At 49.4% G+C, this 15,297-nt stretch overlaps 1 protein-coding gene across 2 annotated transcripts in view; it reads right to left on the bottom strand.

Annotated features, from left to right (window-relative positions):
- Positions 1–303: 303 nt before the first annotated feature.
- ADAP1 (ArfGAP with dual PH domains 1) overlaps positions 304–15,297 on the bottom strand; it is a 49,851-nt gene continuing 34,857 nt past the window's right edge. For both annotated transcript variants that reach the window (XM_062503388.1, XM_062503389.1), the window contains 7 exons: positions 7,762–7,874; positions 5,816–5,962; positions 2,822–2,905; positions 1,846–1,908; positions 1,384–1,455; positions 724–952; positions 304–338 (listed from right to left, as the gene is read on the bottom strand). In XM_062503388.1, coding sequence (XP_062359372.1) covers positions 310–338; positions 724–952; positions 1,384–1,455; positions 1,846–1,908; positions 2,822–2,905; positions 5,816–5,962; positions 7,762–7,874 — 737 coding nt within the window. In that variant the 3' untranslated portion in view covers positions 304–309. The remainder of the gene's footprint in view (positions 339–723; positions 953–1,383; positions 1,456–1,845; positions 1,909–2,821; positions 2,906–5,815; positions 5,963–7,761; positions 7,875–15,297) is intronic.

Genomic DNA, 15,297 nt, shown 5'->3' with positions numbered 1-15,297 from the left:
ACAGTCTCTGCCATCCTGGTGAAGCTGGGTGGGATGTCCCTTCCAGAGGGTGTGGGGTGATGGGGTGGCAGGACCATCTGTCCCATCCCACATCACAGCCACAGAGCTGAATTTCAAGTTGGATCAGGATCTTCTCCGACGTTCCACTGCCGCCCTTCCAACATGATCAAGTGAATGATGAGGGGAAAGGGAAGTATTATTATTGTTATTAATATTACTGTTATCATGAATTATTTTTAACATTTCAAATAAAACCACGTTGTGTTGTAAACAGAAGCTCACTCCTCAGGTCTGCCCAGCCAGTCCCAGCTAAGGTTTATGTTTGAAATGGGCTTCCACTGAAAGGAAAAAACAGAGGAAATAAAGTTAAAGCAGGACAAGCACTAGCAGGTGGTGACAGCCTGGCACAAGCCTACCCTGACAGTGGTCCTAGCTGATGCTTCTTGGCTTCAATTACCCCTAGAACCATATGATCCTTACAGCAGCATGGACATCACACCAGAGGCAATGAAGAGAGAAGGATCCCATTCTCCTCCTCCTCCCAGGATGACCCCCTCTCAGGTCAAACAGTCTCTGGATCCCCCTGGGCAGTGAAGAGCTGCCTCACACAGAGCAGGAGGGAGCAGTGTCCTGCATTCCCAGTCCCCCTCCAGCCATCCCAGCCCCCAGGAGGGCCGGGCTGACACCCAGCCCTCCCCAGCACACACACCTGAGCACACACACCTGCGTATTCCTGAGGCAGCATGGGCCGGCTTATAACTTTCTGGAAGGTGGTGATCCACTCCAGCTGGTCATCCTCTGTCTCACAGGCAAAGAGGAATTTCCTGTCTGGGGTGACAATGGTGATCCCGTGCTGCCAGTGGTTCCCCTGCGTGGATGGTGGGAGCCCTTCCAGCACCTTGTAGCTGTTTTCCTTGCTCCCAATAAAAACCTCCCCTCTAGCAAAGGCATCCTAGGATGAGAGAGCAGCAGAGCAGTCAGGCAGGGGTGAGTGTGAAGGGAGCTCTGCATCCCAGGCAGCCAGGACAGCTTGTCCTGCAGCAGCCACAACCAAACCCCAACAGCACCAGCCACCCCCAGGGTGCTCCTGGTCCTCACCAGGGACACCCACAATACAGCATCTACACCAGGGAGCCAAGATCCAGATGCAGAATATGTGGTGGACAGGGCTTTTAAAGGGTTTTTGGTATCTGTGCACAGGTTACTGCACACTGGACACCAGGCAGAGCCATCAAGCAGTGACAGCCTTGTGCCCTCTTGCCTCTCCCACCAGCCTTCACTTCACTGCAGATCATTTCTGTAATTATTACTGCTATCACTCTTAGTAGTAGTAGTAGTATTGCAGGTAATTCCCAACAGGCAGCCCAGGCACCTTCATCTTACCAGGGGATCTTTGAAATACATGAGCCGTCGGTCATCCATGGTGAACCATCGCTTCTTGAATCCCTCTGTTTGCTGAAGAGACAAAAAATAACAGATCACACGCTGAAACAGCACAGCTTCTCTTTAACCATGCGTGGCCCAGGAGGCTCAAGGCACTTGGAGGAGCCCGATGGGCTGAGGGAGTTGGGAACAGTTGGGTTGATGGCTTCTGAGACATCATGAGCCACCACAGCCAGGGCCTGGGCCAACTGCACCAGGAAGGGGCATTGGGTTTGTGATGTAGATTTGGATTTTTTTTTAATGTTTGTTCCCAAGTGAAGAAAGTGCATTAAACATTGACAGAGTTATTGACAGACTTTGCCTGTCTGGCAAGGGTTGGTTTGTCCCACCAGCAACCCCTTCTTGGGGGCGTACAGAGCAAGACTGACGTTTGGAAGGACTGAAAAATGCTTCATATCCTACCTTTGGCCCCGTTTTCTCCATGTATCCTTCCTTCAGGTAGTTTCTAGAAAGCTTTGGCACCAGCTGGAGCAACCGAGGAGGACAGAAAAGAGCAGTGTCAGATGGAGGGGACTGGGGGACACTGGGTGTGCTGGCCAGGGCTGGGGGTCACTGGAAGGAAAAGCCACACTGAGCTGACCCCCAGCCCTGACCCCACCCCACAGCTCTGCCCGAGAGCTGCAGTCCTGCTCCTCCTCAGAAGAGGAGGGTACAACCATGAAACACCTTGGAGCACCTCCCCAGAACAGCCAGCAGCCTCCAGGAGAGTCTCCCAAACTCCTCAGGACGAAGGGCAGCCAGGGACAGAGCCACCCTGCAGAACCACGGCTGGACCCCTCCCAGATAATTGGGAGAAGGCAGGAAATGCAATTAGATTTCAAAATCTACAGCCAAGGACGTAGCAGGGAGTAATCACTGATCATCCCCACAGCGATGTTACATCCCAAGAGCAGCACACAGCCCCGGCTGACAGCAGTCAGAGCAGCCTCTGGAATTGCATTAGCCCAGGGTAACAAAATTAGCAGCTCCAGCACCCGGAAAACAGGCATTTATAAGCCAGGCTGCACTGACCTGCAGAGAAGAGCTCAGGCAGGGCACTGACATCCTTCTGCCCTCACCTTTCCTGCCTGCCAGCCTTTGTTTTGTCTTTTGTTATCACAGCAACACCTTCGAGGCAGATGCTCAGGGCTCCTGCAGGCGTGGCAGTGCTGGAGTTCCTCCCACAGCCCCTGTGTGTGCAGGGAGCCCAAGCCTGGATGTTGGGAGTGGGTGCTGCACGTGGGCTCAGCATCCCACCACAGCCATTTCATCCCGGTAATTGCAGAACGCTCCGAAGGATGGAGCACTCCCCAAACCTTCCAGCTTGTTAACAGGATGCTGAAAATGAGCGAGAGTGGAAAAAAAAACCCCACCCAACCAACGCTGCAGGAACACTCACATCAGCGTCACTGGCTCCAGGGAATGCCACTTGTAAGTAATGGAAACGTGCTGCCCGGATGGCGTTGAACCAATCCACTATTTCCTAATAATGAGGAAGAAAAGCAGAGTGAGGAATGCAGCCTGCACACGAAATAACCTGATCCCGCTGTGTTCTGTCACTCTGGCCCCAGTGAGAGAGCACAATGTAACTGCAATCCTAAAAAACCACAGAATAGAGCAAAAAAAAAAAAAAAAAAGGTGAAGGATGTGGAACATTCAGCTGCTGTTCCAGGCTCCCAGATGTGTACAGAGCTTCCAGTGAACACCGAGGGGCTTTCTGCAGAGAGGAGGATTTAAACATTTCTGAACTGGCAAAACCAGCCCCAAAAGAGCATTTGAAACATTGAGCTGACCCTATCAACACGGCTGGGCTGGTGCTGGCTGGTGCAGCCTGCCCACCCACCCACCCCTGTCCTACAGCCCCTCCCGCAGGACACCTGAGCAGCACCTGCATCCCACCCAAATTCCAGCAACATACTCCAATGTTTTGCTAAAACAGTAACTAACCACCTCTTTGTCTTTGCATCCCAGTCTATCAGCTGTGCCCACGAGTCATTTAGGGACAGCCACAGTGATACTGAAGTCCAAGAAACTCTGGCACTTCTCCTTTTCCTTGGCAAAAATCTCTCTCCATTTTTTACTTCCTACAAAATAATTGGTTTATAATTTCTTTGGTTTTAAACTCATGCATTGATTTATCTCCGGTCAGACCCAACAGCTTGTGCTGTATGTCTCTGAAGGTTTTACTTCGAAATGCCACATTAATTTTAAGTGTTCCACTCAGAGAGCACTCAAACACTGCCTTGTGTTCTGAGACTGTGGGACCAGGAAAGGAATGTGGGAAGGGAGATTAAGAGCTGCCCTGCCTGGGATGCTGAGCACGTGGAGAGGGATGCTGAGCTCCCTCCGTGAAACTTCACGAATCAGATCAGGGACATGCTCAATGAGCCACTTAATCCCAAAATAAACACTGCCAACCCTTTCAGGTGAGGTCGCTGTAGAGTAGGAAAGACCATACCAAAGGAGAAGTTGGCCTTCTTTAAGATTTAAATATTTTTGTGCTTTAGAAATGATCTCGGTAAGGAGGAAAGGCTCACATGAAATTTTGAAATCTCAGTTTCAAGGAGTTGAATTGGGGGTATCTCAAAATGTGGCAAACAACCATTCCCAAAAATTAAAAACCTTTGTTTTGGTTTGTTAAGCTACTTAAAGTTGAACGGAAAAAAGCCCAAAACATAATAGGACACAGAAAAACAATGTTTTGGAAAACTCTGACCTACTTGTCTGCGATTTTACTCACTTATTACTTGTTTTCCTACCCTAAGCAGCTAAGGACACCCCAGATAGCACCACAAAGAGGATCAGCAAAAGGAATTCCCTCCTGAAGTTAATAATGGCCAAACCAGACTAGAGCTAATGAACAATAAGCTGTAATATTAAAATTTTGATATCTTATCCAGCCACCAATTGGGTAATTATATACATATTTATTTATTTATTTACCTGTAGGTCCTTTCTGTGATCAAGATGTTTGGTAGGGTTTCACCCTGCAGAAAAGCAGAAGCTGAAACCCTCACTGACTTCCAGCAGTAAATTGCTTTCTGGAATATTGACAATCCACTGACACAAATGAGGTTTGACCAAATTCTTCCCTGTGAGGATGCTGAGGCCCTGGCACAGGTTGCCCAGGGAAGCTCTGGCTGGCCCATCCCTGAAAGTGTCCAAGGCCAGGCTGAACAGGGCTTGGAGCAACCTGGGATAGTGGAAGGTGTCCCTGCCCATGGCAGAGGGTTGAAACAAGATGATCTTTAAGGCCCTTTCCAACCCAAACCATTCTGTGATTCTATGACATGTGAGAAGGAGCCTAAATGAGGCTCCACCACTTCAGATCAGGGAGAGGCAGCACCTCTGGGGTCCAGGAGGACACCCTGGGGCTGCTGGGGGAGAACAAGAGGCAGCAAAGGGCAGCAGGAGACCACAGGTGAGTCCCAGGGCAGCCTCCAGTCCCAAAGGGCAGGAGTTTACTCCAGGGCGTTCATCTTCTTGCAGCCCTTGTGCAGCCAAGGAGACAGAGCAAATTCAGGGAAGTTGAAAGGAATTCAGCTGGGTCATGATCAGATTTCATCAGAGCACATCCTGCCCCAGCAGAAAGCTCAGCAGCTGAAACACAAACCCCAAAGCCAGCACAGCCCTGACTGCATTCCTCCCAGCCTGGCTAAGCAAACCACCAAAGCCCAGCAAACCACAGTCACTGACACAACAGTGGGATGCAACTTTCCCACAGAAGAGCTGCTGCTTATTATTCTGGTTTAAACTGCAGCAGGGAGGTACCTGAGAGCAGCTCAAGTGACACTGTGCTGTGCTAAAGAACCTGCTGACAAGCACTTGGCATGGAGGGGAAGTCTGGGAGCAGCTCTGCTGGAGTAGCTCCCTGGGACCCACAAATGACCACCCCAAACCCACTGGTCCTCTCCTTCACACCTCCCTTCAGAGACATCTGAGAAAGGGGATTTATTTCAATACAAACATGAATATCTGCATGTTATGAAATATGACACAGGCAGAACCACAACAGTTCCCTGCTTCTCCTACATCCCAGTTTGCTCCCCTTTTGCAGGTCTTTGGACTGAGTCCCCTCATCTTCCAATGCTCCATCCCCCCAGTCTCCTTCTCTGGGTACCAAGGAGCCTGCCTTGAAAAACCCTCTACTCCCAAGTTGCAAGAAATTTCCAATTCCTTCCATTTGCATCTGTTTACTTAGAACACAGTTTGCCATCCTTTGTGCTTGGAAGAGTTCAACAAACACTCCCAAAGCTGGCTGTGCATCCTGTACCCCTTCCTCCCTCCAAGTGATTCCAGCTCAGTTAGAGCCTGGTGTGCCACAGGCTGGCTCTGAGCAGCAACAGCCCCCAGGACCACAACCCAAACCTTCTCATTACCTCCACAGCCTCACCTTGCCATCTTCATGATAGACAAAGATGTTCCTTGTGCTATTGTCCTTCAAGTAAGTGATCTGCAGCCCGTGAGGGTTCCCAATTTTTGCAGGCTGGAAAGTCGCGTTCAGGTGTTCGATCTTCATAATTGCTTTGGGTTCTTTTGCCTGCAAAACACAGCTGAGTGAGCAAACCTGAGAAGTGGCTTTCAAACCAGAAAGCAGTTCCCTTCCTGCTTTCAGAACAAAAGCCTCTTTGAGGCCATTAGTTAAAAACACCTGAATCCCAGCCCACAAAACTACCTGGTGATGAGATAACCAAGACTGCTCAGGTGTCAGTGAGTGCTTCCTGCCAGCCTGGAAAAATGCTGTGTTCTTCTGCAGAATTCAGCAGGGGTACAAAAAAAGGCAGACTGCTAACTAAAAGGCCAGGATGCTTTGTGACTCTCCAGCACCTACAGAGAGTTCATCCTTGTCCCAAAAGATGGATCATTATCCCCTTTGCCAAAAACAGACCCAGGTGCTTGGCTGGGAAGGGTCCCATCTGTCCCATCCTCTCACATGAGCCACTGGATGTTGACTCTGCTCCTCCCCTTGCCTTCTGAACTGGGAACTTACTTTTCAGAGGGACAAATACAATCCTTGCAGCCCACCTCTAGCATGGGTTAGCCCAAGAGGGAGCCTGGTAGGGCTCCCAGCCCCACCTGCACCCTCAGTGGCAGCACCGTAGCACTGCTCATCTTCCTACAAAGTGTCTCTAGAAGTTGGCCACCCCTCCAGGACTGCACTGAGAAGCGAAACAGCCACTGTGAAAAAAGACATCCCAGCAAATACAGATCAGCCCTCTGGTGATGGAGTTTTGGAGCAGGACCAGGGGCCAGCAGAAGGCTGTGGGGTAGTGCCATGGTCTCAGCACTGTGCTGAGCTGGCAGAGGTGTCAGTGCTGCTTTGGGAACCTGAGGACTTGCTGTGGACACACAGCCCTGGTGGGTGGCCATGGTGGGGAAATCCCAGCAGAGAGGATGTCTAGACAGCACCGTTCCCTCCACAGCTGAGATCAACAACGAGGCAAAGCAGCTTTAAACTATCAGAGCAGTCAGGAGTGACTGAATGGAACTGCTGGGACTTTCACTTCTCCCTCAGCAAGGACTGGCTCTATCTTCCCCATGAGATACAGCTGCACCCTAACAAACCAAGCTGAAGGAGGAGATGGTGCTGTCAATGCCATGGAGAAGTGAGGATGGATGTTCCCATCCTCTGGCTCATCTGACACCACAACTGCACCAAATGCTTGGAAAAACTGGCTGGTGGCTCAGCCTGGGCTGCTCTCAGCTGTGATGGTCAGGGCAGACCCAAAGATCAGAAAAAACACCTTGGCTTCCTCCAGTACATGGTGCTGAACAGGGGAGTGTCCATCCATTCATCACTTACATTTCCATGGTAAGAGCTCCATTTCTCACAATAATGAAACATGCTCTGGGAAAACGACAAATACCTCCACACTGCTTGACACTGGAACAGAAAACCAGGGAGCTTTCCCTCTGGATTGCATGACATGCCATGCAAAGGAGAACTCAGACCCCGGGTCTGAAGGTGCTGACACCTTCATCACAAGGTAGTCATCAATATGAAACCCACGTTAGTTGGATGATGCAGAGCCAGAGCTGAGAAAAACTCCTTTGCTGGGTGGTTTGAGAAAAGCCCTATGGACTTTGAAGGGCAACAGAGCAGGAATGTGTGAACAGAACTGTGGGACATCTCTGCATGACTGTGGAGGAGCAAGGGCAAGCCCCACTAAAGGGAGGGTGAGCTGAGCCTGGTGCTCTTTCCTGGAGCAGCTGGGAACTCAGTGCTTATGGAAATTGCATCAATGAACAGGTGCCCAAACAGGTGCCCTGGGGATCATGTGTTCCAGGATGCTCTCACGGCTGCAATCCCACCTGCACACACCAACCCCAGGTACTCACATCGTTTTTGTTGAAGTACTTCAGAGCACCTTCCCTCTCTGACAACACGAATTTTCGGCTTAAGAATTGCCCATTGTCACGTCCTCTCTTCCACAGGAATCCTTCTCGGTACCCTGCAGCAGAAAGGAATGACTGAGAACCAGGGATAAAGTGCTGTATTTATAAAGAGAGTTGGGATAAAGAAAAGAACTAACACTTCAGAACTAAGCAAGCCAAGTGTGTGGCTGTTCTGCTGAGGACATGAATGAGACAGGCCTTCTCCTTCAGATCTGCCCTTCTCACTCTACTCTCATTCTTTTCCAACAGTTTGTGCTTCAGACAGCTCCACTTTGATCCCCAAGGAGTGACTGCCTGCAAGGTCCCCCTCGTGCATTATTACAGCTCAGTCCTGGGCTGAGCCAGCACAGGCAGAGGGTGTTCCTCTGTCCCGTGAGACCCAGCAGCCCCCGCTGCCTGCATTCCCACAAACCTGCCCTGTCACTGCCTGGAGGTGCAGATGGGATGGGCCAAACCCTTGTTTACCCCACAGCCACAGCCAGCACTGGGGGATGACACCACTGCCCACCTAATCCTTCCACCTCTGAGCCCTCTGCATCCCTCCAGTGCAGGAGAAGTGTTCCAGCCCACCAGAGCATCGTTACCTGTGTGCACCAGTCCAGTATCCCAGGGAACCAACACTGGATACATCAGGGGAATGACAAGGCTAAATTTTTTTTCTCTGGTCCACCCACCCAGCTTGGAAGAATCTTCCCCAAAGCCAGGAGCCAGTTCACCCAGTCCATCAATTCAACCCTACCCCACTATGGGCTGGCTAGGAACTTTTCTAGCAAAAACCCTCTTTGGAGGGCACTGGCAGTGTCAGAAAGAGAAGAAGCCACAGGAAGCAGGATTACCCCAAGTCTGAGCAAGGGCAAGCAACCAGGAAAGCCACCAAAGCCCAGCCAAGGGCAGCTGCATCCAACAGCAGAGCAGGAACAGCCCAGGCTGCTGTGCCTGTATCCCCAGCAGTTCTGCCCTGCTGGGGAACCACAGCTCTGAGGCAGAGGCAGGTGCTGCTCCCTGCCAGGCTCTACCAGCAAACTCTCTGCACCCTGTGGCACACGATGGAGCTGCACAGAAATAAAGTCTCTGACAGGAGACAGGCAGGTGGTGATGCCCACATTTCTGACAGGCAGGTTTGCTCAGGTGAGGCAGAGATGCTGCTGGGGCTCTGACAGCTGGGGATGGCTGACTGCTGCCTGAACAGCAACACATGGAGCAGCTGTTCCTCAGAGTGTGTGGTTTGGGAACCAAGCACAAGTGGCTTCTGCTCCTGAAAAGCGCTGGGTTTTAATGCCAAGCCAGCTTTAGCAGCAGGAGAGTATTTCAAAAGCTATTGCTATTCATTGCACTGAGCAGCAGAGAGGGTTTCAGAGCCTCTGTGCCTGGCATTTGAGGAAAGCTGACGTCTCATAGGGGGCTGGAGAGAGCTGGCTTGGAGGAAAGGACATCAAACAACAGGACAGTGATATCTCCAAATACAAACGTGGGGTGATGCAGGAGGAAAGCCCATCCTTTCCTTCAGGAATCCCCAGCTGGGCTTTGTGTGGCTCAGCAGAGCACACTGAGCACACAGAGCTCAGCTCGTGGTGGCCCCACCTTGGAGCAGCTCCTGCCTGTGGGTCTCATCCATTCATTCATCCATTCCAAACACAGGACTGGTGAAGGATGCTGCAGGAATTCCTGATTACACTTGCTCCCCTTCATAACACCCATTTTTTAGCATTTAAGAGATGGAGAATAAAATTACTCTGCGTCTTCCCAAAGATGATCTCAAATCATTGTAATCCTGACGGATGGGCACCATCATGGCTGTATATGAAGAGAGGGAAGCCCAGAGAGGTTTGTTGAGCTGCCCAGGACAAGGCTGTGAGCCAGGGTCAAAGTCAGTCTGGAAACCTATTTTTCCCTGCCCTCTTACATTGGACATTTCATCATTTTGATGTTCTCTTTCCAAATTCTTGTGTCCAAACACAAGATCCAAATTCCACTTCAAGGAAGAATTACGAAAGCCCAACACAACCAAGTGTTATCCCATTCTGTGGTTCACATATTGGCTCTTCCCAGACCAACTGCTTCAGCAAAAGAGCTCCTGGCTGCTCTGACAAAGCCAGCTGCTGATTTCAGTGTACTTTGGTACAGATTTTTGCTTGCTTCTTTTCTTTTTCTTTTTTCTGCCCTTCAGGGCTGCATCCTCAGGAGCTGCTCCTCGGCTCTGCCCAAACCTGAACCCCTGTCAACACCCATCAGTGCAAACCACTGTGAACAGCACTTGAACCCAACATGAACCCACACAGGTTCCCCAGGCAAACTGTGTGTCAGCAAGAAGTGTCCTCAAAGCCCTGATCTAAGGGGCTGTGAAAACAGCCAGAGAAGGTGCTGAGAATCAAAACTGCAGGAGGCTGAACAGGGAACAGATCTCACACTGGAGGGCATTGGAGACAGCAAATAAACCCTCTCTTCCTTGTCTCATGCTGCACTATTTTAGCAACAGCTTTGTATTTAGAGGCCCCTGGTCACATTCAGCTCCTCAGGGGTGATCTTCTCTGTGATCAAGATGTTTGGTAGGGTTTCACCCTGCAGAAAAGCAGAAGCTGAAACCCTCACTGACTTCCAGCAGTAAATTGCTTTCTGGAATATTGACAATCCACTGACACAAATGAGGTTTGACCAAATTCTTCCCTGTGAGGATGCTGAGGCCCTGGCACAGGTTGCCCAGGGAAGCTCTGGCTGGCCCATCCCTGAAAGTGTCCAAGGCCAGGCTGAACAGGGCTTGGAGCAACCTGGGATAGTGGAAGGTGTCCCTGTCCATGGCAGGGTGAAACGACATGATCTTTAAGGTCTTTTCCAGCACAAACCATTCTGTGATTCTGTGAGGGCTGCTCTGCTTAGATGGAAGCTGAACGACCACAAGTCCTACAACACCTCTGACTGCTGGTGTTGGACCACACAGCATCATGTCCCCAACACATTTGCTTCCTCTCCTGAGGCACAGAACGAGGGATGCACCCACCTGCCATCATCCCACAGATGACAGCACCTAACCATGAGTGTAGAAAGCTGTTGTGTTCCCCTGCCCAGTTGTTGTTGGGCAGGGGGACGTTACAAGGTTTGTGAGTGCTGGCTTTTCAGGCACTTAGCTTCTCACACAAACCTGTAGTTTCCAGCCGGCATAAAAAGACTGGGAGAGCAGCTCAGACTTTTTTCACAGGCTTTATCCATGAAGGGGTCAGGCTACAAATCCAAAGATGGGGGATCACACGTGTACTTTTATAGGGTTTGGGGGGATCACAAGTAAACCAATGAAAAACAGGGTTAACACATTTTGGCCAACTACATTATCTCTCTTTGTTTGGGACAACCAATTATAAAGAACCAAACCTAACCAATAATATTCTAAAAAGATAAAAAGAAGACCTTGCATTTTTCTAGCATGAGTCATTCTAAACAAGTAGTTTTTCTTATCTCAAAGAAGGTTCCAGGGGGCTGTCACAGGACTAATTGCAGAGGGACTCATCTCCTCTACAGAAAGCACTACCTGGGAAAGCCCTGCTGAAGAAATACCACTAACATTGCTAACACTGCTGCTGTCACACTGTCACGTTTCCTGCATCACTTCTGCCACCTGCCAAGGAGCAAAATCAATTGCTTTCTTCTGCAGGCTGGTCTGGCACAAACCTGTGCCACCTGCAAAAGCCCCACCAAGCAGTTGTGTCAAAGTCAGCCAGCCAAGGGCACATGACACAACCACACAGCCCAGACAGGTATTTCTGACCTGCTACGTGGCTTCCAAGGTAAAACAAGGAACTGGCACTCCACGCCCACTTCATCCCCACAGGTAAAACTCTGGAGGCAAGGAAAACAAGGTCACCAGGTTGGTTGACTGAAAAGATTATATATGGCCTTGTGGCAGCTCAAGTGGGCTGGTGGCTGCAGCTCCTTCAGGCACATAAAGCCAGCAGCACCCACTGCGTGCTCCAGTGCAGCCCAGCCTTCCCCTGCCTGAGAGGCTGCAGAGGAAGCAAGGGACAGGATTTTATATCAACATCTGTTGTAGCCACCATCTTTCCATCTGACTTCTACCAGCATTTGGTTCAAGTTCCCCATTTTAAAGAAGAGGGATATTGCTACTTCCCCACCTCAGAAAGCTCTTAGAGAGCTTAATTAATGATAAGGGGGTTTGTCTCTGAGAATGTGGATTACAGGAAATTCCTCGTTCAGTTTTGCCCTTTGTTCTAAGAGAAGAAAAATCCCTCCTGCAAGGAGAACAATCAGATCCACTGGGTTGCAAAAACAAATGTCCATGGACTTTTCCTTCTGTCATTCTAAGTAGGGCATTAAAAACTGGAATTAAAACCATGTCTGATCTTTGGTTTCTTTGGCTCCTTATTTCACAGTTTCACCTGGGAAGGGGCAATAGATCTGCTTGTTCCCATGATGTTTCTAGGGCTGTGGCAAAACCAGGTCTGGTCCCAGGCTTTCAGAAGAAATCTGAGTGTATCCAACACCACACAAATGCAGCACTGTGTGGTTTCTTGCCTTCTTGTCTCACTGCAAGACAAATCATGGGAGGCTGAATAAGAGAAAAAAATGTACTTGTGCATGAAATCCAAGAGAATCACATCTTCCTGAAGTTCAGACAGGGCACCTCCTCCTACGGAATCCATTTTTCCTTCCTCTCAGCAGTTAGAGTGCGTTGACCCCAATTCAGAGCTTTGGAAAAGATTCAAATCCAACTCCCTCACTTTGCTGCTAAAATTGCAGGGTGCACATGGCCACTCCTGAGTGTGTCAAAGCTGAGCATTCTGCTCTATTAGCACTGTAAGGTGTTAATTAAGGCAGGATGGGGGACAGGCACTCACTGGACATGGGGTGCCCACCTTTTCTGAGAGGTTAAGGATTATCTGGAGCAGTTGAGTGCAGAATCCCTGACCTCACACATCACCTCTGACCCCGCGTTGCAACCTCCTTTTTAAACAATGAGTCTGAAGGACATTCCCTCTGAAATAAACCCCACTATCCACAGTGAGAGGGCTGGATGGAGAAGGTGACATATTCTGTAATTTTCTTACAGACTGGACTTCGAATAGGGTTGCAAAAACAACTGTGCACCTCTTGTTTTAGCCATGCCAGTGTAAATGGTTTGGTTTGACTGCTCTAAGTTATAACATTGCTTCCTGTAGCACCCAGCCACCATCAAACCAAGACATTTCAATTACTTCAATTTGCTTACTTCAAGAATTTTCATTCCAATAAAAGTCATAAAACAAGGAAGTATGCTCATGGAATGAAGACTTGACTCTTTCCTCAGATCGTCCAGAAGCAAGCAGGATCCAGGTCCTCAAATCCCTCAGAACTTGCACCCTGCTCCTCTGCATAGCACTAGCAGATTGGTCTTTTTGCCTGTTGTTTTTCGTTTGTTTGTTTTTTTGCTTCTTTTTTTTTGTTGCTGTTGTTTTTGTGGGTTTTGTTTGTTTGTTTTTTCTTTTACTTGTTTGCAGCTGTGCTGAGGAGTTCAGAACTTCCCTGCAGTAATTCTGCAGCCATCTCTGGGTAATACAGTTTCTGCTGGTCCCACATTGAGCAGTGCAGATACAGCCATGCTGGAGATGTCTCAGCGTCCCCATGGCAGGAGGGATCTGGGAGGTTTGATGATGAGATGGGATCCTGGGATGCTCCTGCACTGACCAGGTGAGGAGCCACCAGGAGCTGCTACTGCCCCTGCACAGCTCAGTTCTTTGGAAATCACAGCATCAGCAAGCAGCACACGAGGATGTGTTGAGAGATCCTCCAGCCCCCAGGACACCTGGGAGGTCAGTGCTTGCTGCACCCAATGCAAGGTGAGTGCCTGGCCTGTCTCAGCTCACACTCGCAGGCTGAAAAGGGAATGATCTCCCTTCACCTCCCTGAAGATAACTTCTTCTCCCCATTTGGGACACCACATCCTCTTTACATCTCATCCAGCCAGGCCAAAGAGCCCAAGGACTCCCAAGTGCAGCACCCTGACACCATTTTCTCGTTTCAGAGGCGCAACATTTCCCAGCCCAGCTCCTAATCAATCTGTCCTCTCTTAACGAGCACTTAGCATCCAAATTACCTTTCCTAAAGGCCATTTTGCAGAGAAGGGTTTCCTGTTGTCATCCAGTCTGCCTCTGCTGCCTTCCAGGAGCTCATAAAACAATTATTGTCCCTCTGCATTGTCGCCTGAGCTATGGATGCAAGCAGCTGATGGGATTGATTGCTTCCACAATACCCAATTAACCCGCTCACTCTGCAAACGATTGACTTAATCAAAGGCAATTAGCGCTTGAATGGCTACAGCAGACAGAAAGCCAGGATTTAGTGGATGATTCAGATAACGTTGTGCAGACATCTCTTTGGCCTTCTAAGGGAAAACATCTTCACTAATGCTCAGCTCAGAGATGGAAGCAGATGAAACCTCAGGTCGGTGGCGTGAGGTGGCACAGAAAACACAAGGGAGTAGGAACACACACTTCCTTTTACTGATAGAAGGGGAACTTGCAATGACTGATCTTCCCTTTTTCCTGCTTTTTCTGCTCATGCAGGGCCTGGAGGACCAAGCAGTTGACCAGACCTCAGTGACCAACAGGATCCTGAAATAGTAACTTGACTCTGATAGTCAGATCCAGTCCTCTGAGCAAAGTCAGCACTGTTTTACTAAACCACTTTCCATATTGATTTCTTCCACAGCATCTGCTCCCACAATGGAAAAAAAAAAGAGAAATAAACAAGAAGAAACCAACAGAAACACCCCAAAAGTCTCAGTTTGGAAGTAGGACCACGTCTCTGTAGAAATACAGGTGTCAGTGTCCTCAGGGACTGTTTTTCCTCTAGACAAATCACTCCAAACTGGCACAGCAGAGACCAGACAAAGCCTCACCATGGGAAGGTCAAGAACAGCCCATGACACCTAAAGCAGAGGACAGAGATCATTTTAGACCATGTGAGGAACAACTTCAGGGCTGAAGCCAAGCATGGAAAACCAATTCTTCAGATCACTGTGAAAAGATATTGTCATCTTGCTTCATCTTGATTTAGTAATGGAAAAGGTGTCCCCCAGCTGCTCGGATCAGAATGGAAAATGGAGCCAAATGCACCCTCCCTATGGAAGGATCATGGGGCTGAGTTTAACTACACATCGAGGTCCTGGGGCTGACAGAAAGAAGACGAGGTCTGTCCCGCCCCTCAGGCATGTGGAATTTAAATGCAAGGTCCCATCCCTGGGTTTCCAGTCCCACTTAATCGTGAATACACTTGCATTGGTGGCTCACAGCTGAAAATCCAAATTGCTTCTAAGCAAAGCCCCAATAATAAAGCTGAAATCCATTAAGCCTGTGATGTTTGCCACTATTTAAATCTGATTAAAATTGTACATGACACCACTAAGCCGAATAGTCAGAAAACACTCCTGTCGAGTCTGATGGTTCTCCATGTAATCCAGACCCCCCCTTCTTTCACCGGGCTGTCAGCTAAAAG

Source organism: Cinclus cinclus, chromosome 16 (assembly GCF_963662255.1).
Source record: "Cinclus cinclus chromosome 16, bCinCin1.1, whole genome shotgun sequence".
Taxonomy (NCBI): Eukaryota; Metazoa; Chordata; class Aves; order Passeriformes; family Cinclidae; genus Cinclus; species Cinclus cinclus.
This window is presented reverse-complemented; position numbering and strand designations above follow the sequence as displayed.